Raw genomic sequence first — 27,788 nt, forward strand, 5'->3', positions numbered from 1 at the left:
CATATCTGTAGTCATGATCACCGTCAACAACATTTATCTGTTACAATGTCCATATCTGTAGTCATGATCACCGTCAACAACACGCCATCCTGTCACATGGTTGAGTTAGAACAGGTGTTCCTCCAGGACTCAGGAGTCTACTCTACCTGGCACAGGGACAATGAAAAATAGCCTGGCCACATGAACTAAACCCTGGGTAGAGGGGCTCAGCGAATGTGGTCTGGAATGTGTACAGGTGGGTCATTATGTTAGAGTAGACCCTGTAGAAGGACAGACTGCCGGCCAGCCAGTCCAGAAACACTCCTACTCTGGGGGGTGGGCAGCAGGAGGACTGGTCTTTCTTGCGTTTACGAGGGCTGATGAGGGGCAGAGTAGATATATGAGTCTTTTCATTATTGTGGAGGGCATAGTAATGATCCTCAGTGCAGTACAGACTCCAGGACCTGTCATTGGTTCCAAAGTCACTGGCAGAACCATCTTCTTTTCTGCTGTTGCCTTTATATGTCACTCCTATGGCAGCCCACCCACTGCACTCTACCTCCCAATAACAGCGTCCAGTCAGACCCTCTCCACACAGCACCTGGGGATGCAACTGAAATCTCTCTGGGTGATCAGGATACGGCTGCTCCTCTTTAACCCTCTTCACCCTTCTGTTCCCCTCAGACAGAGAGAGGTTTCTGTGTGCTGTGTTTGGGTCCAGTGTGAGATCACAGGCATCTGCAGACAAGAGGACAAGTTAGAGGAGAGGGAATTGGCTAGAATTTGTCAGAGTGTTAAATAATACGATAGTTTGTCAAATGTATTGGTCAATAAACGGATTCATTATAACTAGCACACTTACATTTCTTCATCAGCTGTGGTTTAACCCAGAACTCTTCATTATGGTCTACACTGTGGGAGACACAGAGGAACAGACAGAGTGAGTGACACACAGTCTGTATGAAGTGTAGTCCAGTCCAGCCTGTATGAAGTGTAGTCCAGTCCAGCCTGTATGAAGTGTAGTCTAGTCCAGCCTGTATGAAGTGTAGTCTAGTCCAGCCTGTATGAAGTGTAGTCTAGTCCAGCCTGTATGAAGTGTAGTCTAGTCCAGCCTGTATGAAGTGTAGTCTAGTCCAGCCTGTATGAAGTGTAGTCCAGTCCAAAAGGGGGATAAAGTTTGAGCTCTACACAATATCAAGACCTGACTGTTCTCACATCAGCAAGATAATCTCAAAGAATCTGCAGTTAATCAGTTATAGCATTAATTACAAGACTGTTTGTTTTTCTGTTTCTGGTCAGAAATCAAAGGTGGTGGATGCTACAATTATGAGAGAATTTAATGTACTTACAAAAATATAATAATTTTACAGTATCTGTACTAACTTGAGTTTCTCCAGTCTACAGTGTGGATCCTCCAGTCTAGCAGAGAGCAGCTTCACTCCAGAGTCTCCTGGGTGATTGAAGCTCAGGTCCAGTTCTCTCAGGTGGGAGGGGTTTGACCTAAGAGCTGAGGCCAGAGAAGCACAGCCTTCCTCTGTGACTCTACAGAATGACAGCCTGCAGAGACAGGTCAACATGATTTTACAACAGGACTGCTGCCCTCTAGTGGTGATAGCAGATACACAGTATATACATATTTCCAATAAAACCAATACTGTTTCTAAATACTAACCACAGTTGCTCTAGTTTACAATGTGGATTCTCCAGTTAACCCAGTATTTACCTTATTGGTTGAGCTGACTTGCTGGCTACTGTAATGATGTTGTGCTTTGACACATCATCTTTGTATTGAGCAGGTATGTTTCTAAGTACCAACCTCAGTTTCTCTAGTTGACAGTGTGGATTCTCCAGTCCAGCAGAGAGCAGCTTCACTCCTGAATCCTGCAGGTCATTGTGACTCAGATCCAGCTCTCTCAGGTGAGAGGAGTTTGAGCTGAGAACTGAATCCAACACTTCACAACATTTATCTGTCAGATAACATCCATTCAGCCTAAAGGGGATAATATATTGCAACATGATGAGTAACAAGTAAACAACTTTGAAAACAAAATCAACTAATTAAGATAAAAAACTATTCCATTTAATTATTGCTAATCTACCTGCACTGTCCAAATTACAGTAGCTATTACAATGAAAGAATACCATGCTATTGTTTGAGGAGAGTGCACAGTTTTGAACATGAAAAGTTATTAATAACCTGTTGGGGCTAGGGGGCAGTATTTTCACGGCCGGATAAAAAACTTACCCGATTGAAACTGGTTACTACTCTTACCCAGAAATGAGAATATGCATATAATTAGTAGATTTGGATAGAAAACACTCTAAAGTTTCTAAAACAGTTCAAATGGTGTCTGTGAGTATAACAGAACTCATATGGCAGGCCAAAACCTGAGAAGATTCCATGCAGGAAGTGCCCTGTCTGACAATTTGTTGTCCTTCTAGGGCATCTCTATCAAAAATACAGCATCTCTGCTGTAACGTGACATTTTCTAAGGCTTCCATTGGCTCTCAGAAGGCGCCAGAAAGTGGAATGAGAGCTCTGCAGTCTCATTCTCAAAAAGCAGGAGTTTTTGTGAGTGGTCAGGCAGGGAACACTGACACTGGAGCGCGCGTGCACGAGAGGACTCCATGTTTTTCTTTATCTCTTTGAACGAATACAACGTCGCCCGGTTGGAATATTATCGCTATTTTACGAGAAAAATCGCATAAAAATTGATTTTAAACAACGTTTGACATGCTTCGAAGTACGGTAATGGAATATTTAGAAATGTTTTGTCACGAAATGCGCCCGCACGTCACCCTTCGGATACTGACCTCAACGCACAAACAAAACGGAGCTATTTCAATATAACTATGGATTATTTCGAACCAAAACAACATTTGTTGTTGAAGTAGAAGTCCTGGGAGTGCATTCTGACAAAGAACAGCAAAGGTAATCCAATTTTTCTTATAGTAAATCTGAGTTTGGTGAGGGCCAAACTTGGTGGGTGTCAAATTAGCTAGCCGTGATGGCCGGGCTATCTACTCAGAATATTGCAAAATGTGCTTTTGCCGAAAAGCTATTTTAAAATCTCACACTGCGATTGCATAAAGGAGTTCTGTACCTATAATTCTTCAAATAATTGTTATGTATTTTGTGAACGTTAATCGTGAGTAATTAAGTAAATTCACCGGAAGTTTGCTAGTTGCTAGTTCTAAACATCACATGCTAATGTAAAAAGCTGGTTTTTGATATCAATATGAACTTGATTGAACAAAACATGCATGTATTGTATAACATAATGTCCTAGGAGTGTCATCTGATGAAGATCATCAAAGGTTAGTGCTGCATTTAGCTGTGTTTTTGGTTTTTGTGAAATATATGCTTGCTTGAAAAATGGCTGTGTGGTTATTTCTGGCTATGTACTCTCCTAACATAATCTAATGTTTTGCTTTCGCTGTAAAGCCTTTTTGAAATCGGACAATGTGGTTAGATTAACGAGAGTCTTATCTTTCAAATGGTGTAAAAATAGTCCTATGTTTGAGAACTTTGAATTATGACATTTTGTGGTTATAAATTTGGCGCTCTGATGTGTCACTGGCTGTTGAATAGTGCGGGACGATTTCGTCCCACCTACCCTAGAGAGGTTTTAATAAACAAATTAGGCACATTTGGGCAGTCTTGATACAACATTTTGAACAGAAATGCAATGGTTTAATCCGGCTAATCTATTTAAGTGCATTCTATGCAAAGAAAGCCTCTATGGGTAGTGAACATGAGGTGTCAAGGCTATCAAAAGTTTTAGTCTGCTAGTGTTAATATGCAGTTATACCTGTAGTAGGTATTCATCTTTGGACCAGAAAATGTATCTGCTCTCGGGTGACAATTTTACCTTTACAAACTGTACAACAATAAATGAGTTCTGGTCATGTGTGAAACTCTCCCAAAGTACTGACCTCAGTGTCTGTAGTTTACAGTGTAGATACTGACCTCAGTGTCTTTAGTTTACAGAGTAGATATTGACCTCAGTGTCTGTAGTTTACAGTGTAGATACTGACCTCAGTGTCTGTAGTTTACAGTGTAGATACTGACCTCAGTGTCTTTAGTTTACAGTGTTGATACTGACCTCAGTGTCTGTAGTTTACAGTGTAGATACTGACCTCAGTGTCTGTAGTTTACAATGTAGATACTGACCTCAGTGTCTGTAGTTTACAATGTAGATACTGACCTCAGTGTCTGTCATTTAAAGTGTAGATACTGTCCTCAGTGTCTGTAGTTTACAGTGTAGATGTTTCAGAGCAATCAAGAGTTTCAGATGGTAACACATTTAGTACATCAACTCTTATTGAGGTACATCTGGTATGTAGTCATGTCTGTAGGTATGTAGTCATGTCTGTAGGTATGTAGTCATGTCTGTAGGTATGTAGTCATATCTGTAGGGATGTAGTCATGTCTGTAGGTATGTAGTCATGTCTGTAGGTATGTGGTCATGTCTGTAGTTGTGTGTCTGTAGGCATGTAGTCATGTCTGTAGGTATGTAGTCATGTCTGTAGGTATGTAGACATATCTGTAGGTATGTAGTCATATCTGTAGGGATGTAGTCATATCTGTAGGTATGTAGTCATGTCTGTAGGTATGTGGTCATGTCTGTAGTTGTGTGTCTGTAGGCATGTAGTCATGTCTGTAGGTATGTAGTCATGTCTGTAGGTATGAAGTCATGTCTGTAGGTATGTGGTCATGTCTGTAGGTATGTAGTCATGTCTGTAGGTATGTAGTCATGTCTGTAGGTATGTAGTCATGTCTGTAGGTATGTAGTCATGTCTGTAGGTATGTGGTCATGTCTGTAGGTATGTGGTCATGTCTGTAGGTATGTGGTCATGTCTGTAGGTATGTAGTGATGTCTGTAGGTATGTAGTGATGTCTGTAGGTATGTAGTCATGTCTGTGGGTATGTGGTCATGTCTGTAGGTATGTGGTCATGTCTGTAGATATGTAGTCATGTCTGTAATTGTGTGTCTGGAGGCATGTAGTCATGTCTGTAGGTATGTAGTCATGTCTGTAGGTATGTAGTCATGTCTGTAGTTGTGTGTCTGTAGGCATGTAGTCATGTCTGTAGGTATGTGGTCATGTCTGTAGGTATGTGGTCATGTCTGTTGGTATGTAGTCATGTCTGTAGGTATGTAGTCATGTCTGTAGGTATGTAGTCATGTCTGTAGATACGTAGTCATGTCTGTAGGTATGTGGTCATGTCTGTAGGTATGTGGTCATGTCTGTAGGTATGTAGTCATGTCTGTAGATATGTAGTCATGTCTGTAGTTGTGTGTCTGTCTGTAGGCCTGTGAATGAGTATTACAATAATTGAATAAATAATAATAAAGGTTAATTTTTACAGATCATTTTACTCCAACAAACTGTCCAACAATGTTTAGGCTATTGTCATGTGATCAACCCTCCCATAGTACTAACCACAGAATGTGTACTTTACAGTTTGGATGTTTCAGAGCAGCTAAGAGTTTACTCCCACCACCATCAGACAGCTGACCGTTCCTCAGGTCCAGTTCTCTCAGATGTGAGTCTGCTGATTGGAGAACGGAGGCCAGTGATCCACAGTGCTCATCAGAGAGTCTAAAGCCACCCAGTCTGTAGAAACAAAGACAATATGACTCAGAGTGTGATGTAGTGCAGGTCAGAGACACATAACAGCATTATTCAGCCCCTGAAGTGATTTATCAACTGCATGGAAGGATTTCTCTGTTTTGTCTTAGGAATGGCTCTTTATCTCTCCAAACCCCATTCTGTCTCACCTCTGAGAAGCAGAGGTTCTGCTGTCATTACATCCTGAAGGTCTGATATCGGTTTGGAGGTTAAATTTACATTAGTACTTTTGGTAAACAATTCAGATTTTGAATCCAAACAACTCAGATGTTATAAAAGCATCTTAGATTCATTATCTATTTCTCTTTTTTGTTTTTTGTTTTTTGACCTGTGCTGGTGAGATACCAACACTCTCTCTCCACCCCAGGGACTGTTGGGGCATGACCTTTCAGGGCCAATTCGTTGAAGAAGGTGAGGCTTACGCTGCATCCTTGTCGCATCGGTGTGTTTTTTTCAAATTTTAATCGCACACTTGTTGTTTGTATACATTGATTTTACAATTATGTATGTTTTTCCCCAACACTACTTTCATCAATTTATATAGCAGTCCCTCATCCCAAATTGAGTTGCTGTTGAAGCATATCCCACGGTAGTTATTGGGGTCGAATGTCTCTCCACTTTTTTGTATTGGGATGATCAGATTTTGGGGAAGATGCTAGAGCTAAGGATGATGTTAAAGAGTTTAAGTATAGCCAATTGGAATTTGTGGCCTGTATGATACTATCAACACCCAGGCCTTTTTGGGTTTGTATTTGGTCCTGTACAGATGTCGGATCTGCTCTATAGGGCCATAAGCAAACAAGAAAACACACACCCAGAGACGGTGCTCATAGTATGTAATAATGGCCAGTGACTTTAACGCAGAAAATCTGAAATCCGTTTTAGGTAATATGTACCAGCATGTCACCTGTGTAACTACAGGCTACTCCACACACACAGAGATGCATACAGTACAAATCTCTTCCTCACACTCCATTTGGGAAATCTGACTCTATCCTCCTGATCCCTGCTTACAAGCAAAAATTTATGTAAGTACCAATACAGAAGTGGTCCGAGGAATCATATGCTAAGCTACAGGACTGTTTCGTTAGCACAGACTGGAATCTGATTCACCATCACATGTACTGGAAATTGATGTTAAATTATTAGTATTGAAATGTTTTAATTATTCCAATGTTGTAACGGTTGTCGTCGGGAATGGAGGACCAAAACGCAGCAGGAATGTGGATGCTCATTTTGTATTTATTTTAAATAAAAGTGAACACCAAAAAAACAACAAAAACGAACAACTCACGAACAACTCACGAACAACAAACAGTCTTGTCAAGCTCACACACACAAAACAAGAAACAATCTCCCACAAACACTACACCAAACAATTACCCATATATAGGACTCTCAATCAGAGGCAACGAGAAACACCTGCCTCCAATTGAGAGTCCAGCACCCAAACTTAAACATAGAAAACCTAAACTAGACAGAATGCAGAAAAACAACCTAGAACATACTAACCTAGAACATACACCCAAAACCCAGGAACACATAAATCAAACACCCCTCTACAACACACACAAAACCCCCACCATACAAAACAAACATCCCTCTGCCATGTCCTGACCAAAATACTAAACAACTACTCCCTCTGCTGGTCAGGACATGACAAATGTCTCGAGTACCAAATATCTTTATGAAATTGAGCTCATTGATATTAAGTAAATTTTGAATGACCGTAATAAAACCTGTACAGCCTATGGACTTTGTTTAATGTCAGTCTTCATTGGAGACGGCCTATCTGCCAGATGGTGCTGGCAGGCTTAAATAATACAATTTGAATGTCAAATCAATTGCACTAAGCTGTTGTCCTTTTTGTTTGCTATCACAGTTGACCAAATAAGGTGTAAAGAAATTACTATACAACATTGGTAACCAGTACTTAAGTACTTTTCTGACCGGATACTTTTTCACTCTTACTTGAGTAGTTTCTTAAGCGGGCTACTATTACATTTACTTGAGTAGTCTCTTAAGAAGGCTACTATTTCATTTACTTGAGTAGTTCTTAAGTGGGCTACTATTACTTTTACTTGAGTAGTGTCTAGCAGGCTTCTATTACTTTCACTGAGTAGTTTCTTAATAAGAAGGCTACTATTATTTTCACTTGAGTAGTTTCTTAGGAAGGCTACTGTCATGACTCTCCTGTAAACATCTGAAGGATTAGGTTACAGTGGGTCCACTCTACAGCGCCCTCTCTCTCCCGCAGAGGGGGAGAGGTGGAGCAGGCCACTTCATGGAGGTCATAAATACTTTGCCTTTGGGCTCTGTAGTATTGGGATTGGAATGTGTCACTGTGGGACACAGAGAGAGACTTGCCAAAACTCCTACATCCCCCAAAATCGGAGAATAAAACAATATTAATATTTTTGAGAATGTGGAACCGGTCAGTGGGAAATCAAGGAACAGTCATGTCGAGTTTGTTTCATTTGTTGACCACATTAAGGAGGGGAGACACACATTACTGTATCTTTGTTTGTATACACTTCTCAGTTATGGGGTTTGCATCTGAATGTTGTATAAAATACATGATTAAGTATAAGAAAGACAATGGGATGTTAGTCTTCTATAAGATAATCGTTTTTCCTAGTAACTTATGCTCAGTCAGTGGCCACACCTCCGTGAAGCACAGACATTATACCCAAACGTCATGGAACGCCCCCTTTCCACTGAGTTAATAAAAGGACTCGTGACAATTTACATTTAGTCAAGAGAACGCAGGGACGAGGTCCCCACGTTGAAATGGCTACCACTCTTTAGACCAAGCAGACTAAGGAGTGAGCCGGATGATGGAAAATGGTTTAAACTACAACTCTACTGAAGGACAAGACCAGAGGATGTGGGGATCATCCCCACACTGAAATGGTTAAGAAATCTACAAACTAAAGGCCAATTATTCAATCTGGAGCTATTTAAATCCATTTAGTCTGGTAAACGCATCCGTTCAAACGACCGAATGGTACTCTGACGTACCCATTGTAACAAGCTACAACTACGAAAGACTTTCATCTCTGGTGGACGAACCAGAGACTTTCTGTCGACTGACTATCCAGCAGATGGACCGGCGACCACAGAGATAGACAAAGGCATACACTCATAAATATTTTTTTGAATGAGCTGCTGTGCATGTTCAAAGCATTAACATTTCCGTGAGTTTAGTCAACTGTATGTATCTGGGTCCACTCTGAGTTTCCCGCTCTTGTCTGTCCCCACACCTTTCCTTTGTCTAGCAAGCCGTCATATCGGTTTCGTCCACAAGGGACTTTTCTTTGTGTCATGTTGTAACCAATGTATGACCTATTGTGTGTGTTTATGTAATTCTGTGATTTGATAAGTTAGTTAGTAAATAAATATCTAAGCCAATTTGTATATCGCTGATTCATTTATATTAGGGTTCCAGCAGATATCCAAGGGTTTGCGACCTTAAGGAATGAGACTGATGAGGTAATAATACATTAATAAGTGACTGTAATAGATAAGATATGAACATATCTGAAGAGTTAATTCGGGAAATAGAGACTCTTTAAATATTTTCTCGTGGTGCCCTGACTACCTAGTTAAAGTTTACATGATTCAATTAATCACAAAAGGAATAATTACACATAGAGAATTGATTTTATAATATAACAGTCTTCACATTCCCACACTACGACCCTACTATTACTTTCACTTGAGTAAATTACAATCTATTTAACAGTACTTTTATTTAAGTACAGATTTTCAGTACTCTAACCACCTCTGCAAATTATACATAGCCTAACTATAAACCTGGGCGAGCATCAACACTGCAGGAAAATGTATTGTTCCACAGGAGTAACATTAAAACAGAGTAATATGCCCCACCAACATTAGACAAATATACAGAAAACCCTCCAATTGCTGAAATAAGTAAATTAAATATATGATGAGAGAATAGTCAGATTAACTAATAACTAAAATAGCAGTGCAGATGGCACTCTTTTGATAAGTGCAGATATGTATTATAGGTAGTTCATCTGTAGGGGACTTCTGAGAATGGTACAGACTTTGTGGTGCAGCAGAAAGATCAGAGTACCCCAACTGCAGAGGTTGTGCATTCAAATCCCAGGTGAGGTCATATTGAAAAGTCAGCACTAAGTGATCATGTTAAATATCATCATATTGTCATTGATTAAAGAATTTTACATTATTTTAGCTTAACATTTTCACATAAGAAAACACATGAAATCATGGCGAAACATGTTTTTAAAACACTTTATATGACCATGTTTTCACATGCGCTTACTTATGTCTGAAATCTATCGTTACCCCTAAAATGTCTACTTTGACTGCATTTAGACCTGACCCCTTAGTCCCAATATCTCTGCCCCAGAATGTCCAATTCTCACAAGGTAAAGTGCTTATTGTTCAGAAGTATCTTTGAGTAGTTAAAGGGAATCTACACTGTCTGAGAAAAGTATACTTTTTTGCTAATGCCCAGGTTTGACAAATGCTGGAACAGATTATTTTCTGTATACTTTTATGTCTTAAAGCATAATAACTGTATGAAAAGTAACTATTTCATTTATGCCCATTTTCACCAGATTTTACCTTAGACCCCTAGAAAATGGCCTTTAAAATGTCACTTGAAATCTGAAATCTGTTTAACGTTGGTGGGGTTTTAGTGTTACTCCTGAATCACTATGACAAATAATAATTTTTCTTGAGTGTATTTTTAACAAAACTGAGATTAACTTTGAAGTCCAAAGTGTAGGAATACAGGTGAAATCAGATACTGATACAGACATGGTGGCGTAGCAGGAATGCCATAAACCAAGAAGTTGTGAGTTCAAATTCCAGGTGAGGATATGTTGAATAATAATTACTGCATAAATAAACACACACTACGTCAAAATGTGTCAAATATGTAAGTTGAAAACACTGCGGCTATTTTGAGACACTCTAATGACTCGTCTTTGTTTGAAGGACATCACCTGTGAAACCTCGTGAAAATTAGAATTTTGTGTGAAAGGTTATGCGATCATATGTAAAAATCCACATGAATTGTGATTTTCCAACAAGACCTTATAGTTTCCCTTCGTAATTCGACTTATTATGGGTGAATGTTTATTTTTGACACATTAATTCTGCATGGTTAGATGGTTGAAACAGAAACAACTCAAAGGGTTAAGTTTAGGCATTAATAACTAGTGGTTAAGATCCGGGCTATGGTTTGGTGAAGGCTTAAAACAACATAATAAAAAACACGACGCACTATTACCATCAGGTATCGTCAAATACTCTCACAGCTTGCTAGAGCGCTGTGTACTCCGGTAGCGCTGTGTACTCCGGTAGCGCTGTGCACTCCGGTAGCGCTGTGTACTCCGGTAGCGCAGTGATCTAAGCAGCGCGCTACAACTCCGAGCGTCACGTGCACAGTGCTGGACAATGGTTTTTATTTTTTGGGTGAGTGCCGAGGAAGGAATATATTGAAGTTCTCAGCACCTATGCAAACACTTCACATGTGAACATATTTTACATGAAGTTGATTATGTTTGTCTTTAACGTAAGGGTTAAAGTTTACAACAACAATTGGTGGCAATTAAGAACAGCTGTGTGGGTGATTCTAGTGTGTGTTGATGGTTTAACGAGAGATTGATAGTTATTGGTGACTTTGACATTATGATATTACTTACTTTGCCTTTCTGCATTTCCTCACAGCTGGGAGCAGTATCTTCATTGATAACGTGTTGAATTTGTTCAGGTCAATCTCATCCAGCACACCCTTTGACATGAGCAGTGCGTTGGCCAGTGATGAAAAGTGTGTACCTGAGAGTTCTTTTCCTGTTTGATTTCCTGACTTCAGGAACTTCTCAATGTCCTCATGTACTGAATCATCTTTCATCTCAGTCAAGCAGATGAGTAGATTGATGTACCTATCAGGTGAGACTTGCTCTACGTTCGGCTCCCTGAGGTATTTCTTAATTTCATTAACAGTCTCTGAGCTGATCTCTGTTTGTGGCAGTAGGTCTTGTAACAGTTTCTGGTTGGATTCTGTTGAGATGCCAACAAGGAAGCGGAGGAACAGGTCCAGGTGTCCATTCTCACTCTCCAAGGCTTTATCCACCATCATCTTCAGCAGCTCATGCAAGGGCAGCTCTGATGACACATCCCCAATGAAAGACTCCAGGGCCTTGATGTTCTTGCTCACACAGCAGTGGAACACGTACAGAGCAGCAAGGAACTCCTGGAAACTCAGGTGAACAAAGCAGTACACCTCCTTCCGATACAACCCATAGTCTTCCTTCAGGATTTCTGTGCAAAACCCAGAGTATACTGAGGCTTCACTGAAATCAATGCCACACTCTTCTAGGTCTTTCTTAGAGAATATGAGATTGTGCTTCACCAGCTGTTCAAATGCAAGTTGTGCCAGTTTGAGAATGGTTTCTTTGTTTTGTGTTATGATTATGTGCAGATCTGTCTCATTTTTCTCATCATACTTCTTGCTTTTCAGGTTTGTCTGAATGAGCAGGAAGTGATTGTACATCTCAGTCAGAGTTGTGATCTCTCCACTCTCATCATCACTCAACATTTGCTCAAGAACCCTGGCAGTAATCCAACAGAAGACTGGTATGTGGCACATGATGTGGAGGCTCCTTGATGTATTAATGTGTGAGATGATTCTGCTGGCCAGCTTCTCATCCTCAACATTCTTCTCAAAGTACTCTTCTTTCTGTTTGTCATTGAACCCTCGTACTTCTGTCACCTTGTTGATGTACTTACGGTGGACCTGATTGGCTGCTGCTGGTCTGGAGGTTATCCAGAGGAGAGCTTCGGGGAGTAGATTCCCCTCAATGAGGTTTGTCATCAACCTGTCAACTGATGACATTTCAGTTAGATCAGTCAACTTCTTGTTCTGATGAAAACCTAATGGTAGTCTGCTTTCATCCAGACCATCAAAGATGAACATGACTTTGCAAGTATCATATATCTTTGCCTCTTCTATCTCTGTAAGTTCAGGGTGGAAGTCACACAAAAGTCCATGAAGACTGTACTGGTTATCTTGAATCGAATTCAGCTCTCGGAGTGGGAGCACAAAGATGAAATTAATATCCTGATTAGCTTTTCCTTCTGCCCAGTCGAGGATGAACTTCTGCACAGAGAATGTTTTTCCGATGCCAGCGATGCCCTTCGTCAGCACAGTTCTGATGGGTCTCTCCTTTTCTCTCTTTTCTCCAGATAAGGGTTTGAAGATGTCATTGTAGTTGATTGGAGTGTCTGTATTTTTTTTTGTCCTGGGTGTATATTCAATCTGTCGAATCTCATGTTCGTTATTAACCCCTTTACTATCTCCGTGTATGATGTAGAGCTGTGTGTAGATACTGTTGAGGTGAGTTCGATCCACTGCAATGCCTTCAAACACAAATCCAAACTTCTTCTTCAGACTGGTTTTATGTTTCTCTTTAACTCTTCGTGTGTCGTCATCCACTGAAAAGAACAACACACTTTAAAACTTCCATAAGTAAGGTTACAAGAGAAAGTGTGTATGTGTGTGTGTCTGAGGAAGTCCCGAAGCATCATCAAAGACCCCACACACCCCAGCCACGAGCTGTTCACTCCCTTACAATCAGGCAAATTGATACCAACAGGTTTAGAGCCAGTTTCTATCTACAAGACCGCTGAACTGGACTGACTACCTGCACTCACTCACTCACTCACTCACTCACGCACACACCCACCCACACACACACACACACACACACACACACACACACACCACAACCGCTTAATTATTATTGCTAAATACTGCACAATTTATACACTTATCCCCTCTTCCCCAAAACACGTGTAAATGTTGTACTATAAATTGTGCCTTCCTGTATTATAATTGTGCTAAAATGTTTCTAATAAACTGGGTGGTTTGGGTTCTGGATGTTAATTAGATGAAAGCTGTGCTATATTATACATTATAAACTGGGTGGTTCGAGCCCTGAATGCTGATTGGCTGACAGCCGTGGTATTACAGACCGTATACCACGGGTATGACAAAACATTTATTTTTCCTGCTCTAATTATGTTGGTAACCAGTTTATAATAGCAACAAGGCACATTGGGGGTCTGTGGTATATGGCCAATATATCACTGATAAGGGCTGTATCCAGGCATTCCACGTTGCTTTGTGCCTAAGAACAGCCCTTTGCAGTGTGGTATATTGGCCATATACTACACCCCCTCGGGCCTTGTTGCCTTATTCTATTCACCTTCACCATTTACTTTATGTCTTAATCTTTTATTTATTGTTGTTGTTGTATACCATGTGTATCCCTTACATAGGACTAATACAACTTGTGGGTGTGTGCAGTTAGCATTGTGTGATGTTAGCCTTAACAGACATACCTCTCCTCTGCCCAATGCTCTCAGTCTGTCCATTGCAATCCACCTCTTTACAGACAGACCCACCGGGAAGGGAAGAAGAATATATTTTACTGTAATTCAAACAGACTTCAGTCAGTGGTACCTGGTTTAGAGGACACTGATGAGAGAGAGTGAGAAAGTTAGAGAGAGAGTGAGAGAGACAGACCTAGCTCCTGGATCAAATTAGTCTCTTTCTCCTGGAGGATCCTGTAGAAGGCTGATTTGACTTTAACTGAGTTTAAGGCCTTGTACAGCTCCCTCATCTGGTCCTGTGTGGTCCGGGCAGTATCGATGTTAGAGTACGCCTCCTCATGGATCATACCCAACTGGACCAGTTTATCTGATATGGCCATCACGTTGGTAACCTTCTGAATGAGTTTAGCCCTGTGTCTTTCCACAAACTTTGCATCTATGGTGGAGAAATGGACAGGTGTATTACACACACATGCACACACACACGAGACAAAAACATGCATGTGTTACAAACAAATCCAGGTAAGAAACACATCAAAACATTATAAATATATAGACTCATTTAAAATAGAAAATATAGAAATAGAAGAAAGATAAAGCGATATTCAGTAAAATAACCATTACTTCATAAGGAGACCATTTCTGGTGTTTCACCTCAGATACATTACTTCATAAGGAGACCATTTCTGGTGTTTCACCTCAGATACATTACTTCATAAGTAGCCCATTTCTGGTGTTTCACCTCAGATACATTACTTCATAAGGAGGCCATTTCTGGTGTTTCACCTCAGATACATTACTTCATAAGGAGACCATTTCTGGTGTTTCACCTCAGATACATTACTTCATAAGGAGACCATTTCTGGTGTTTCACCTCAGATACATTACTTCATAAGGAGACCATTTCTGGTGTTTCACCTCAGATACATTACTTCATAAGGAGACCATTTCTGGTGTTTCACCTCAGATACATTACTTCAAAAGGAGCCCATTTCTGGTGTTTCACCTCAGATACATTACTTCATAAGGAGCCCATATCTGGTGTTTCACCTCAGATACATTACTTCATAAGGAGCCCATATCTGGTGTTTCACCTCAGATACATTATTTCATAAGGAGACCATTTCTGGTGTTTCACCTCAGATACATTACTTCATAAGGAGACCATTTCTGGTGTTTCACATCAGATACATTACTTCATAAGGAGACCATTTCTGGTGTTTCACCTCAGATACATTACTTCATAAGGAGACCATTTCTGGTGTTTCACCTCAGATACATTACTTCATAAGGAGGCCATTTCTGGTGTTTCACCTCAGATACATTACTTCATAAGGAGACCATTTCTGGTGTTTCACCTCAGATACATTACTTCATAAGGAGACCATTTCTGGTGTTTCACATCAGATACATTACTTCATAAGGAGACCATTTCTGGTGTTTCACCTCAGATACATTATTTCATAAGGAGACCATTTCTGGTGTTTCACCTCAGATACATTACTTCATAAGGAGGCCATTTCTGGTGTTTCACCTCAGATACATTACTTCATAAGGAGACCATTTCTGGTGTTTCACATCGGAGTCAAAGCTTTACTTACCGTTTTCCTCACATCTCTTCTCTGTCTCAATGGAATAAAGAGAGTTGGGTGGTCTGGAACAATAACAAACATGGATACACTGGTAAAAAATGTGCTTGTTGTTGTGAAGTGACTCTTAATCCTATGTCATGACTGTAACTTTCCATCTTACTGTCACAGAAACAGGAAGTGACTATGGGCGCCATTTTCATATAGAAATCCCCCAGACACTCTTTCACACCACGAAAATGGATCCCTATGTGTTCATAACAATGTAACACACTTGATACTTCAAGATATTCTGAATAATATTAATAAGGATTTTTTGTTGTTCAGGAGTGTTTTTCTACAACATACTCAGGTCTATTAACCAATCACATCTCTGTTCTTGTATCTCATACTCAGGTCTATTAACCAATCACATCTCTTTTCTTGTATCTCATACTCAGGTCTATTAATCAATCACATCTCTTTTCTTGTATCTCATACTCAGGTCTATTAACCAATCACATCTCTTTTCTTGTATCTCATACTCAGGTCTATTAACCACTGTGCAAGCGCACCTGACCTTTTTCGACTGACAGTTTGCTGGTCCAATCAGACGGCCGAGTGTGCGTTTCACTAGCCAATCAGCTTTTTGGTAGTGCGATACCGTCTCTGGCTAATCCACGGAGTCTGTCACACAAAATGAGTGACAAAAATGTACAAAAACTGGCCTGATCATTTCAAGTCATTGGTCTCATCTCAAAGTCGAGTCCAGAGTCTTCAGTCTCCAAGTGAAGTTAAATTATTTTATTTTCTATCAAGTCAAGTCATCAAATGTGTGACTCAAGTCAGACGCGAGTTAAAGTCATTAGTCCACACCTCATAAAATCATAAAATGTAAAATACAATCAATAATTAAAACAAAATGCCAAATGACTGTTACACCATTAATTATCATTATCATAAAAATGTGCTAATGTCTCTTGAAAACGGGTGGTATTCGCCCCATAATGCATTGTTGTTGGATGAGAACACTGCCATTTTGCCAAGGCAGAAATGCCTGACAAGAGACCGAGACGCTTACGGGCAGCAATGGATGCATCAATACAGGCTACAAGTGTAGGCAGTGTAAAGTAGCCTTTTGAAGTTATCAGATGAAAACATAATGTCTGGTTGTGTTTAAGCTACATTTAAAGGCTAATACATTTTAAAAGTGAAATGACAAATATTTACTGTTAGACCCACAGAGATCCTTTTAATTGAATAGGAATTATGTCATTCTATGATTAGGCCCATAACAAATCTATGTGTATGCAGAAATAGGAGATGTATTTATATGGTTTAGCTACAACTTTTTAAAGCAGATTATGGGTAACAGTAACAAATCAGATATTGAATATCTGTTTGAGCATGGTCAAGTTAATTATTATGCTGTGGATGATGAATCAAACCACCCAGACACATCAAAGACACAGTCGTCCTTCTGAATTGAGCTGCAGGACAGGAAGCAAACTGCATAGGGATGTCACCATGAGGCCATTGATAAGTTAATTACAATTCACTTTTCACTTTAGCGCCATCTGTACCTAATAGAGCAGATGTAGTCTGACGTGTGGAAGTCAGCCGTCTGTACCTAATAGAGCAGATGTAGTCTGATGTGTGGAAGTCAGCCGTCTGTACCTAATAGAGCAGATGTAGTCTGACGTGTGGAAGTCAGCAGTCTGTGCCTAATAGAGCAGATGTAGTCTGACGTGTGGAAGTCAGCCGTCTGTGCCTAATAGAGCAGATGTAGTCTGACGTGTGGAAGTCAGCCGTCTGTGCCTAATAGAGCAGATGTAGTCTGACATGTGGAAGTCAGCCTTCTGTGCCTAATAGAGCAGATGTAGTCTGACATGTGGAAGTCAGCCGTCTGTACCTAATAGAGCAGATGTAGTCTGACGTGTGGAAGTCAGCCGTCTGGCAGGAGAGACTCATTGGGAGGGAGAAGTTCTGACTGAATGCACATTTGAGAACTAGAACGGTCAATTAACCTTGTGCTTTTTTTATTGACCAATCACAAGTGGGGCGTCCTAATGGGCGGGCCGCCACTGGTCCCAAATATTTCCAGCATCTGAACAGTGGGTGAAACTATCTCACCTGAGAAAGCATCCGAGTGAGCGGTAAAGCGCCCCTCTATCTTACTATATGTAGCCTATGTCTCTGATGCTGTCTGGCCAGAAATAGTATGACAAGCCATACTCTGTTGGTCCAGACAGCATCAGATACATGGTCGACACGTACTGAAACGGAGGGGCGCTGTTTCACTCACTCTGATACTTTATCCGACATGCTGATCACACCGCTCATGTTAGGTGCTCGAGCGTTGCAAAATAAAGGAGGAGAGATCCCTAGAAACAAACCAGATTTACACTTTTATCTTCGGATTAATTGTCAGAGTAGAGGACCTTGTGCATTTCAGGTAAAATAACAACCCAATGTTTATATCCCAGGACAAATTAGCAAGCAACAAGAAGCTAGCTAGCTAAATGGCCATGAATGTTTCATGCGTTTACCTGTCCCCAAATTAATATAGGTGGTCCGTTTTGATATTTCAGCCTGTGCATCCTGGTCGCGTCTGTTGTGGATGGACAAAATCAACATGTGTACGGTGGCGCACGCAGACGCGTGCCCGGTCTAGTCAGCATGCCCGGTCTAGTCAGCCTCCAGTATTTATGCTGCAGTAGTTTATGTGTTGGGGGCTAGGGTCAGTCTGTTACATCTGGAGTATTTCTCTTGTCTTATCTGGTGTCCTGTGTGAATTTAAATATGCTCTCTCTAATTCTCTCTTTCTCTCTTTCTTTCTTTCTCTCGGAGGACCTGAGCCCTAGGACCATGCCTCAGGACTACCTGGCATGATGACTCCTTGCTGTCCCCAGTCCACCTGGCCGTGCTGCTGCTCCAGTTTCATCTGTTCTGCCTGCGGCTATGGAACCCTGACCTGTTCACCAGACGTGCTTGTTGCACCCTCGACAACTACTATGATTATTATTATTTGACCATGCTGGTCATTTATGAACATTTTAACATCTTGACCATGTTCTGTTATAATATCCACCCGGCACAGCCAGAAGAGGACTGGCCACCCCTTATAGCCTGGTTCCTTTCTAGGTTTCTTCCTAGGTTTTTGGCCTTTCTAGGGAGCTTTTCCTAGGGAGTTTTTCCTAGCCACCGTGCTTCTTTCACATGCATTGCTTGCTGTTTGGGGTTTTAGGCTGGGTTTCTGTACAGCACTTTGAGATATCAGCTGATGTACGAAGGGCTATATGAATACATTTGATTTGATTTGATTTATAAAAGGAGCTGAAGGAGCTGATCGTGGACCTCAGCAAACAGCAGAGGGAGCCCACCCCTATCAACATTGACGGGACCGCAGTGGAGAAGTTGGGAAGCTTCTTGGCGTACACACCACTGACAATCTGAAATGATCCACCCACACAGACAGTGTGGTGAAGAAGGCTGAAGAAATTGTGGTTGGCACCACCCGCAACCGCAGGGCACTCCAGAGTGTGGTGTGGTCTGCCCAACACATCACGGTGGGCACACTGCCTGCCTTCCAGGACACCTACATTATCCAATGTCGCAGGAAGGCCAAAAAGATCATTAAGGACATCAACCACCCCAGCCACGGCCTGTTCACCCAGCTACCATCCAGAAGGCGAGGTCAGTAAGGGTACAGCTGGGACTGAGAGACTGAAAACCAGCTTCTATCTCAAAGCCATCAGACTGTTAAACAGCCATCACTAGCTGGCTACCAACCGATTACTCAATCCTGCACCTTAGAGGCTGCTGCTGTATTTACATAGACATGGAATCACTGGTCACTTTAATATTGGAAAACTAGTCACTTTAATAATGTTAACATACTGCTTTACTCATTTCATATGTATATACTGTATTCTATTCTACTGTATTTTAGTCAATGCCACTCCGACATTGCTTGTCCTAATATTTACAGTACCAGTCAAAAGTTTGGACAAACCTACTACTCATTCCATGGTTTTTCTTTATTTTTTACTATTGTCTACATTGTAGAATAATAGTGAAGAGATCAAAACTATGAAATAACACATTGAATTAAATAGTAACCAAAAAAGTGTTAAACAAATCAAAATGTATTTTATATGTGAAATTCTTCAAAGTAGCCACCCTTTGCTTTGTGAAAGTTACCTTTGGTCTAACCTTTGGTCAAAGGATGTTGCTCCACTGTTGTCATTGCCCTTCTCTCCTCCCTTCGGTGATTGCCTCACCTTTCCTCTTCCAAGTGCTCCTAGTCTTTCCATCGTAGTCCCCCTCTGTACAGGCAGAAGGAAAGAAAGACTTCAATCAGGGGTTTAGAGAGAGGGGTCAGGGCAAACAGTTACTTTACAGTATGATGAGAAAAATCTCCAGAATACCATCTCAGTTTAGACACACAGCTTTACCTCTTCTCTTCTCTGTCTCACTCAGATCAAGAGATCGGGTCGGTCTGAAAAATGACAAACATGGAAAAAGTGTTTAGTGTTTGTGAGGGGAACAGAAAATGTAGTTTTGGTACATGGTGTTCTATTTGTGAAAGAGTTGTTAGACTGTTCTGAATGTGAGCTGTGCTGGTAAAGAGTCTTATAGAGGTCACACAGCATAACAGGAAAGAATCATGTTAACAGGAATGGTATATGATCTAATGTATTAATATGTCTTCCCACTTTGTCACACTACTTCGTGAGGCTTTTGGGAAGGGGCAGATGGATTGGTATGTAGAGGGCAGTTGAGTAAAGGGCTGGAGAGAAGAGCGTTTGGGAGGGGGGAGAGTGGGGTTTAGGAGAGAGGGAGGGGTTGGATCTGAGAGAGGAGCTGCTCTGTGTTCTCCTAGTGCCTCCTGAACATGGTCACCACCTACCAAGGGGACAGAGAGCATTAGGATAAAAAATGGTTGAACAAGGGGACAGAGAGCGTTAGGATACAAAATGGTTGAACAAGGGGACAGAGAGCGTTAGGATACAAAATGGTTGAACAAGGGGACAGAGAGCGTTAGGATACAAAATGGTTGAACAAGGGGACAGAGAGCATTAGGATACAAAATGGTTGAACAAGGAGACAGAGAGCATTAGGATACAAAATGGTTGAAGGAGGAGGAATTAAACTTTTCTGGAGCACACCCTGAGTTAGGACTGTAATAAATACTCCATATATACTCATATATTATTTAACACATGTTGTAACTGTATAATTTAATAGTTGAAGACCCATTACTGCCTCTAACTGTCTCTAAACAGTGGTGACTTGTAGTTGGGTTACTGGATTCCTGTTTCTATAGGTTCAGCATCGTCATCTGTGTCCAATACAGGATGCTTTCCATGCCTCTGCCTGGCGGGTTGGAGCGTTGGGCCACTAACCGAAAGGTTACTGGATCTAATCCAAGAACTGACAAGGCAAAAATCTATCGTTCTGCCCCTGAGCAAGGCAGTTAACCCACTGTTCCCCAGGCGCCGAAGACGTGGATGTGGATTAAGGCAGTCCCCCGCACTTCTCTGATTCAGAGGGGTTGGGTTAAATGCGGAAGACACATTTCAGTTGAATGCATTACGTTAACTAGGTATCCCCCTTTCCCTTTCCCTGTAACTACAGCAAAGAGTTACTGTAATTCTGTGTCAGATGAGGTTGCATGTAAAGGTACATTGGCTAACATTGATTTTGGCTGTATAATTAATCTATGGATTATTATAATGAAGTATTTTAGTTTCAGAAACAGCTCATCATGAATTTGCAGTACTAATGAGAAGATTTCAAATGACTGTAACTGACTTTTGTATTCATTTCTGTATGTGACTTCCCTTACAGAAAAAACACATGGTTTTAATTAAGTGAAATTCTCACGTTTTCCACCTGTAAAATTGTATTATATTATTTGAAATCATGTGAAACACTTAACATGTCATAACATTTCACAAGAAGTTTATCATGTGGAGTTTCACATGTGATCACATAACCTTTCACATGTGAAACCATGTGGTTTTGGAACATTTCACATGTGATGATATTTCACAACTGGATTTTTACATGTGATCCCATATCCTTTCATATGAAGATAAACATTTTCACATGATGCCGTGCAAACAAAAAAACTGTCATCAGGATGTCCCCGGAACGTTACAAAATAGCTACAGTGTTTTCAATGTACATATTTGACACACTTTGACATATAAGATTACATTGTGCATGTTTATTTAAACAGTAACTATTATTCAACATGTCCTCACCTGATATTTGAACTGACAACCTTTTGGTTCACGGCATTCCCATCTTCCTGCTATGCCTCCATGTCTGTGTCAATGACTGATTTCATCTGTATTCTTAAACTTCGGACTTCAAAGTAAATCTCAGCTTTGTATAATAACATCAATAAAAACTATGATATTATTATAGTGATTCAGGAGTAACATTAAAACAGAATAACATGGCCCAACAACACCAGACAACTATACAGAAAACCCATATAAACACAAACGTCTAGCAACCCAAAGGTTGGTTGTTCAAATCTCATCACGGACAACTTTAGCATTTTAGCTAATTAGCAACTTAACAACTACTTACTACTATTTAGCTACTTTGCAACTACTTAGCATGTAACCCTAACCCATCCCATAACCTTAACCCTTTAACCTAACTCCTAACTCTAACTTTAACCCTTTCCCCTAACCCTTAACCTTAAACCTAACTTTAACCCCTAACCCCTAGCCTACTTAACATCAGCCAGCTAGCTAACGTTAACATTAGCAACAACCAATTAGAATTCATAATATATCATATGCTTTGGAAAATTCATAACATACAGTATTGTACGTTTAGCAAATTTTGAACATATTGTATACATTGGAATTTGTAAAATACCATACGAAATGGATCATGGACCTCCACAAATGAATACATACCATACAAAACATAACATATAATACTAAATGGAGTGTCCCGGATTTACTGTACAGAATAACACAAAATGCTCTGAGATCACGTTGTAGTCAGATTAACTGATAACTTAAACAGCAGTGCAGATGGCACTATTTTTCTAAATTCTGAGGTAATGAATGTGTAGGGCAGGGATCATCAACTAGATTAACCCGCGGGCCGATTCTTTCTTGTGCCGATGTTCGAGGGGCCATAACATAATTATGCGATTATTTCAGAGGTGGTATGGTATATGGCCAAATCATCACGGCGAAGGGCTGTTCTTATGCACGACGCAACGCGGAGTGCCTGGATACAGCTCTTAGCCGTGGTATATTGGCCATATACCACAAAGGTGCCTTATTGCTATTATAAACTGGTTACCAACATAATTAGAGCAGTAAAAATACATGTAATGTCATACACGTGGTATACGGTCTGTTATACAACGGGTGGGTCTAATCCTGAATGCTGATTGGTTAAAACCGCATTCCAGCCAGTGTCTATTCCGCAAGTTACCACCGGCTAAATCTATGACGTTAAAATGCCTATTTACTCGGTTCCATCTGACTGCGCAATCCACTGTCTAATCAACCCAGACAAGCAATTTATCAACTTGATCTCCACTATAAAAAGCATCTACACAATATCTCAAATTTCTTTTAGACTAACATTTAGTTTTCAACAGCGGAGATTTGTATAAACCTAGCTGTCTGTCTCTCCAACATTTGCAACATTGTTTCAATATTCAAATTCGATTTTCCAACTGTCCCATAGTAATGAACATGTTGAATTGAGACAGGCAGGCAGGCAGTGTTTCTCAGCCAGTCTAAATCATGAATCAGCTGGCATCATATGTATGGGTATATACAAAAAAATGTAACTTAACAAAGCAAATTGTAGCTAGTTTGCAGTCTTTCCAGCTTCAGTTTGAAGTGATTGTGTTAGCTGTGTTGTTGGCTAGCTCCTCTGAACAACAGTGTCCTGATGAGGGAGCACATTTTCTATGCCAGGCATAATAGCGGCTCATTAGCTCCTTGTTGTGGATGTATCAAATAAATGTTTCTTGAAAACAGATTTTGCAGCTTATGCAGCAAATGCAGCTACTTTGCTGTTATTCTGGTTTAACTTTTTGACATGACTGTAAGTTAGCTGTAGTTGGCTAGCTAGCAAGCAAGGGATAAGAACGTTGCCAGCCAGGATGGCAATGGAACATTTAGAACAATCAAATGATTTGGTTGCATCTCTAGCAACCGAACCAATAGAATGAATGAGCAGCCGGCTTGGGTAGCAACCCTAGATTTGTGTCGTGACTATATCTTGAGGAAGGATGAAATAGTATGAATAAATTAATCATAATAACGTATTTAAATGAAAATATGTCAATCATTATTTGAATATGTTGGTAACCCATTGTATAAAAGTGATAATGCCCTCGAAGCCGGTGTTTGTGTCATGCCCTGACCCGAGAGAGCTGTTTTTCTCTGTTTAGTTAGGTCAGGGTGTGATATGGGGTGGGCATTCTATGTATTTTATTTCTATGTTGTGGCCAGGTATGGTTTCCAATCAGAGGCAGCTGTCTATCGTTGTCTCTGATTGGGAACCATACTTAGGCAGCCTTTTCCCACCTGTGTTTTGTGGGTAGTTATTTTCTGTTTTGTATGTGTTTTACCTGAAGGAACTGTTTGGCTGTTTTCGGTTTGTTTCTTTGTTCTAGTGTTTTCATTGTCTAAATAAATATAATGAACACTTACCACGCTGCGCTTTGGTCCCCTCTCTACGACAGCTGTAACAGTTTGGAGGATATATTGCCATGGTTTGCAACACCCATGCCAATTTATCCTCCAAACACAGGCTTCTCGGGAATTATCACTGAAATATACCACGGCTCTCAGCCAATCAGCATTCAGGGCTCGAACAACCCAGTTAATAATTACAAATAATTTGTAGACTGCAAACTGACTGCAAGAAGCGCAAACAGATATGATGTTTGCCTAAAACATAATCATTTCAAACCTTGCTTACATTTGTATACAATTGATATTATGGGTGGGAATACTTGGGAAAAGATTTCTTAAATTAAAATCACTTGGAGCTAATTTCCTGGTGTTTTTACAGTCTTTTATATCCAACAATGAAAAAAATATAAAAAAATATCTATTCATTTTCTTTGCTCAGAAAACTTGGGGGGGGGGGGGGCAAATAAAACCAGCTGTGGGCCAAATTCGTCCTGCGGGCCCGTCAGTTGGGGAACCCTGATGTAGGGGACTTCTGAGAATGCTTCAGACTTTGCAGCGCAGCAGAAAGATCAGCATACCTCAAATCCCAGGTGGGATCATATTGAAATGTCAGTACTAAGTATTTCATTACTTCCCTTACAAAAAACATTTCCAGTTTCACACTTTGAGCTGAAATGTTCACATGTGAAAATAAAAGAGACGCATGTGAGGTGTAAAACCATATGTTTTCAATATAGAATTCACAAATTTCTGCATCATTAAAGGTCCTCATGAACACAGTAACCTCAATCATTCTTAAATGGAAGAACTTTGGAACCACCAAGACTCTTCCTAGAGCTGGCCGCCCGGTCAAACTGAGCAATCGGGGGAGAATGGCCTTGGTCAGAGAGGTGACCAAGAACCTGATGGTTATTCTAACAGAGCTCCACCAATCAGGCATTTATGGTAGAGTGGCCAGACGGAAGCCACTCCTCAACAAAAGGCACATGGCAGCCCGCTTGGAGTTTGCCAAAAGGCACCTAAAGGACTCAAGGCACCTAAAAAGGCACCTAAAGAAACAAGATTCTCTGGTCTGATGAAACCAAGATCGAACTCTTTGGCCTGAATGCCAAGCATCACGTCTGGAGGAAACCTTGCACTATCCCTACGGTGAAGCATGGTGGTTGCAGCATCATGCTATGGCGATATTTTTTAGCGACAGGGACTGGGAGACTAGTCAGGAAAGATGAACGAAGCAAAGTATAGAGAGATCCTTGATGAAAACCTGCTCCAGAGCGCTCAGGACCTCAGAGTGGGGCGAAGGTTCACCTTCCAACAGGACAATAACCCTAAGCACACAGCCAAGAAAATGTAGGAGTGGCTTCAGGACAAGTCTCTGAATGTCATTGAGTGGCCCAGCCAGAGCCTGGACTTGAACCCGATCTAACATCTCTGGAGAGACCTGAAAATAGCTGTGCAGCAGCGCTCCCCATCCAACCTGACAGAGCTTGAGAGAATCTGCAGAGAAGAATGTGGGAAACTCCCCAAATACAGGTGTGTCAAGCTTGTAGCGTCAGGCCCAAGAAGACTCGAGGCTCTAATTGCTGCCAAACGTGCTTTAACAAAGTACTGAGTAAACGGTCTGAATACCTATGTAAATACATTTCTAAAAACCTGTTTTCGCTTCATCATTAAGGGATATTGTGTGTAGATTGATGACACATTTTTTTTATTCAATCAATTTTTGATTATGGCTGTAACGTAACAAAATGTGGAAAAAGTAAAGGGGTCTGAATACTTTCCCGAATGCACTGTATGTAGTTTCATGTTATCACATTAACTTCACATGTGATCACATGAAATCCATGTATTTTTTTCCATAAGGGTTATTCCTACAGAGATTTAATGGAGTATCTTAAGATGACTCACACATGAAGAAATCTTTTTATTTTCGTGTTTCCTCTCATCCTCATGATCAGCTTTCCTTTTACAGGCTGTCATGTGACTGGTCACTGATGGTTTCCATGTGTTGTCAAGAGCACGTTTGCATATTTTGCAACAGAGAACGTCTTCACTCCAAACTGTGTTAGGATACTTTTGTTGAATGTCATTGGCCAATTCTTTGCCCTCATCCTTAGCTTTCTTCATTTGCTAAATGACGGGCTGAAGCCAGATGTGTGTCTATTGATTGCTTCTTTATGTGGTCAAGTATACAGTTGCAAGCGTTGCAAAATAAGTCCATTTTTCTCCTTTGTTCCTCCCTGGCTTTGGGCGATGCACGACTACTGTGACCAACTCTTGGTGTTGTGTTTTCATCTGGCATTTTGTCAATGTTTCTATGGCAGCATTCTTTGTTGATTCAAGAGATTATCCTAGTTATTAAGGTGCGGCATGCCCTTTGTTATCACAAGGAGCGCCTGTTCAGAAATGAGGGCTTGTTAGTACAGTTGTTTCCAAACCTTTCCTCAGGGACCACCAGACGTTTCACCACTTTCTTGTAGCCCTGAACTAGATCACCTGATTCACCAAGTAGAGGACTGTAGGATTAGTTGACAAGTTGAATCAGGTGTGCTGGCTCTGAAATATATAAAATACTTGGAATGGCTGGGGGCCCCTGAGGAGGTTTGAAAACCACTGTGTTAAGATCAGGTGAGGAGCTCCCACACATGGCAAGTCATGCATTACATTACATAGACTACAGTTTCACATGGCAAGTCGTGCATTACATAGACTACATTACATTACATAGACTACATTACATTACATAGGATACATTACATTACACAGACTACATTACATTACATAGGCTACATTACATTACATAGGATACATTAGATTACACAGACTACATGACATTACATAGACTACAGTACATTACATAGACTACATTACATTACATAGACTACAGTACATTACATAGGATACATTACATTACATAGACTACAGTACATTACATAGGATACATTACATTACATAGACTACATTACATAGACTACAGTACATTACATAGGATACATTACATTACAAAGGATACATTACATTACGCAGACTACATTACATTACATAGACTAAAGTACATTGCATAAACTACAGTACATTACATAGACTACAGTACATTACATAGATTACATTACATTACACAGACTACATTACATTACATAGACCACATTACATTACATAGGATACATTATGTTACATAGATTACATTACATAGACTACTTTACATTACATAGACTACTTTACATTACATAGGCAACATTCCATTACATAGACTACATTTTTCAAACCATGATAGGGGAAAAAATCCACATGTTATACACTGTACCTTGGACTGTAATATGGTAAAACTGTGTAGCTTACCTGACAGGTGTGTCCAAGTTTTGTCCAAGCTGTGTGCACATACTGTAAAAAGAATATTGAATGTTTTAATTTAGCCTGTTCTACAGCAAACCAGCCTTAGTTTATTTCATGAACATGACACTGCTTACATGTCCTCAGTTACTGGCAACATTATCACTTTCATATCTGTCCACTTAAG

The 27,788-nt window shown here is 40.4% G+C and overlaps 1 protein-coding gene across 2 annotated transcripts; it reads right to left on the minus strand.

Moving 5' to 3' along the window:
- LOC106593291 (NACHT, LRR and PYD domains-containing protein 3) lies at positions 1-27,788 on the minus strand. 2 transcript variants are annotated; one of them, XM_045709912.1, is made up of 12 exons: positions 27,611-27,788; positions 20,033-20,076; positions 19,779-19,903; positions 15,609-15,661; positions 14,201-14,443; positions 14,017-14,061; positions 11,316-13,107; positions 5,425-5,598; positions 1,796-1,969; positions 1,363-1,536; positions 842-891; positions 1-717 (listed from the first exon to the last, which is right to left on the minus strand). In XM_045709912.1, the coding sequence occupies exons 3-12, from the start codon at positions 19,889-19,891 to the stop codon at positions 143-145; spliced, it is 3,393 nt and encodes a 1,130-aa protein (XP_045565868.1). In that variant the 5' UTR covers positions 19,892-19,903; positions 20,033-20,076; positions 27,611-27,788; the 3' UTR covers positions 1-142. The 2 variants fall into 2 exon arrangements, with proteins under 2 accessions (XP_045565868.1, XP_045565870.1); XM_045709914.1 differs by having other exon boundaries at positions 19,791-19,903; positions 27,611-27,763.

The sequence above is a fragment of the Salmo salar genome, chromosome ssa02, assembly GCF_905237065.1.
Source record: "Salmo salar chromosome ssa02, Ssal_v3.1, whole genome shotgun sequence".
Taxonomy (NCBI): Eukaryota; Metazoa; Chordata; class Actinopteri; order Salmoniformes; family Salmonidae; genus Salmo; species Salmo salar.

Coding starts and splice junctions, on each gene's coding strand:
- LOC106593291 (XM_045709912.1), bottom strand. CDS start 19,891: ATGGAAAGACTAGGAGCACTTGGAAGAGGAAAGGTGAGGCAATCACCG. Junction 15,662..19,778: donor GACCAAAGGTTAGACCAAAG/GTAACTTTCACA, acceptor TTATTGTTCCAG/ACCACCCAACTCTCTTTATT. Junction 14,444..15,608: donor GAAGAGATGTGAGGAAAACG/GTAAGTAAAGCT, acceptor TCTCCACCATAG/ATGCAAAGTTTGTGGAAAGA.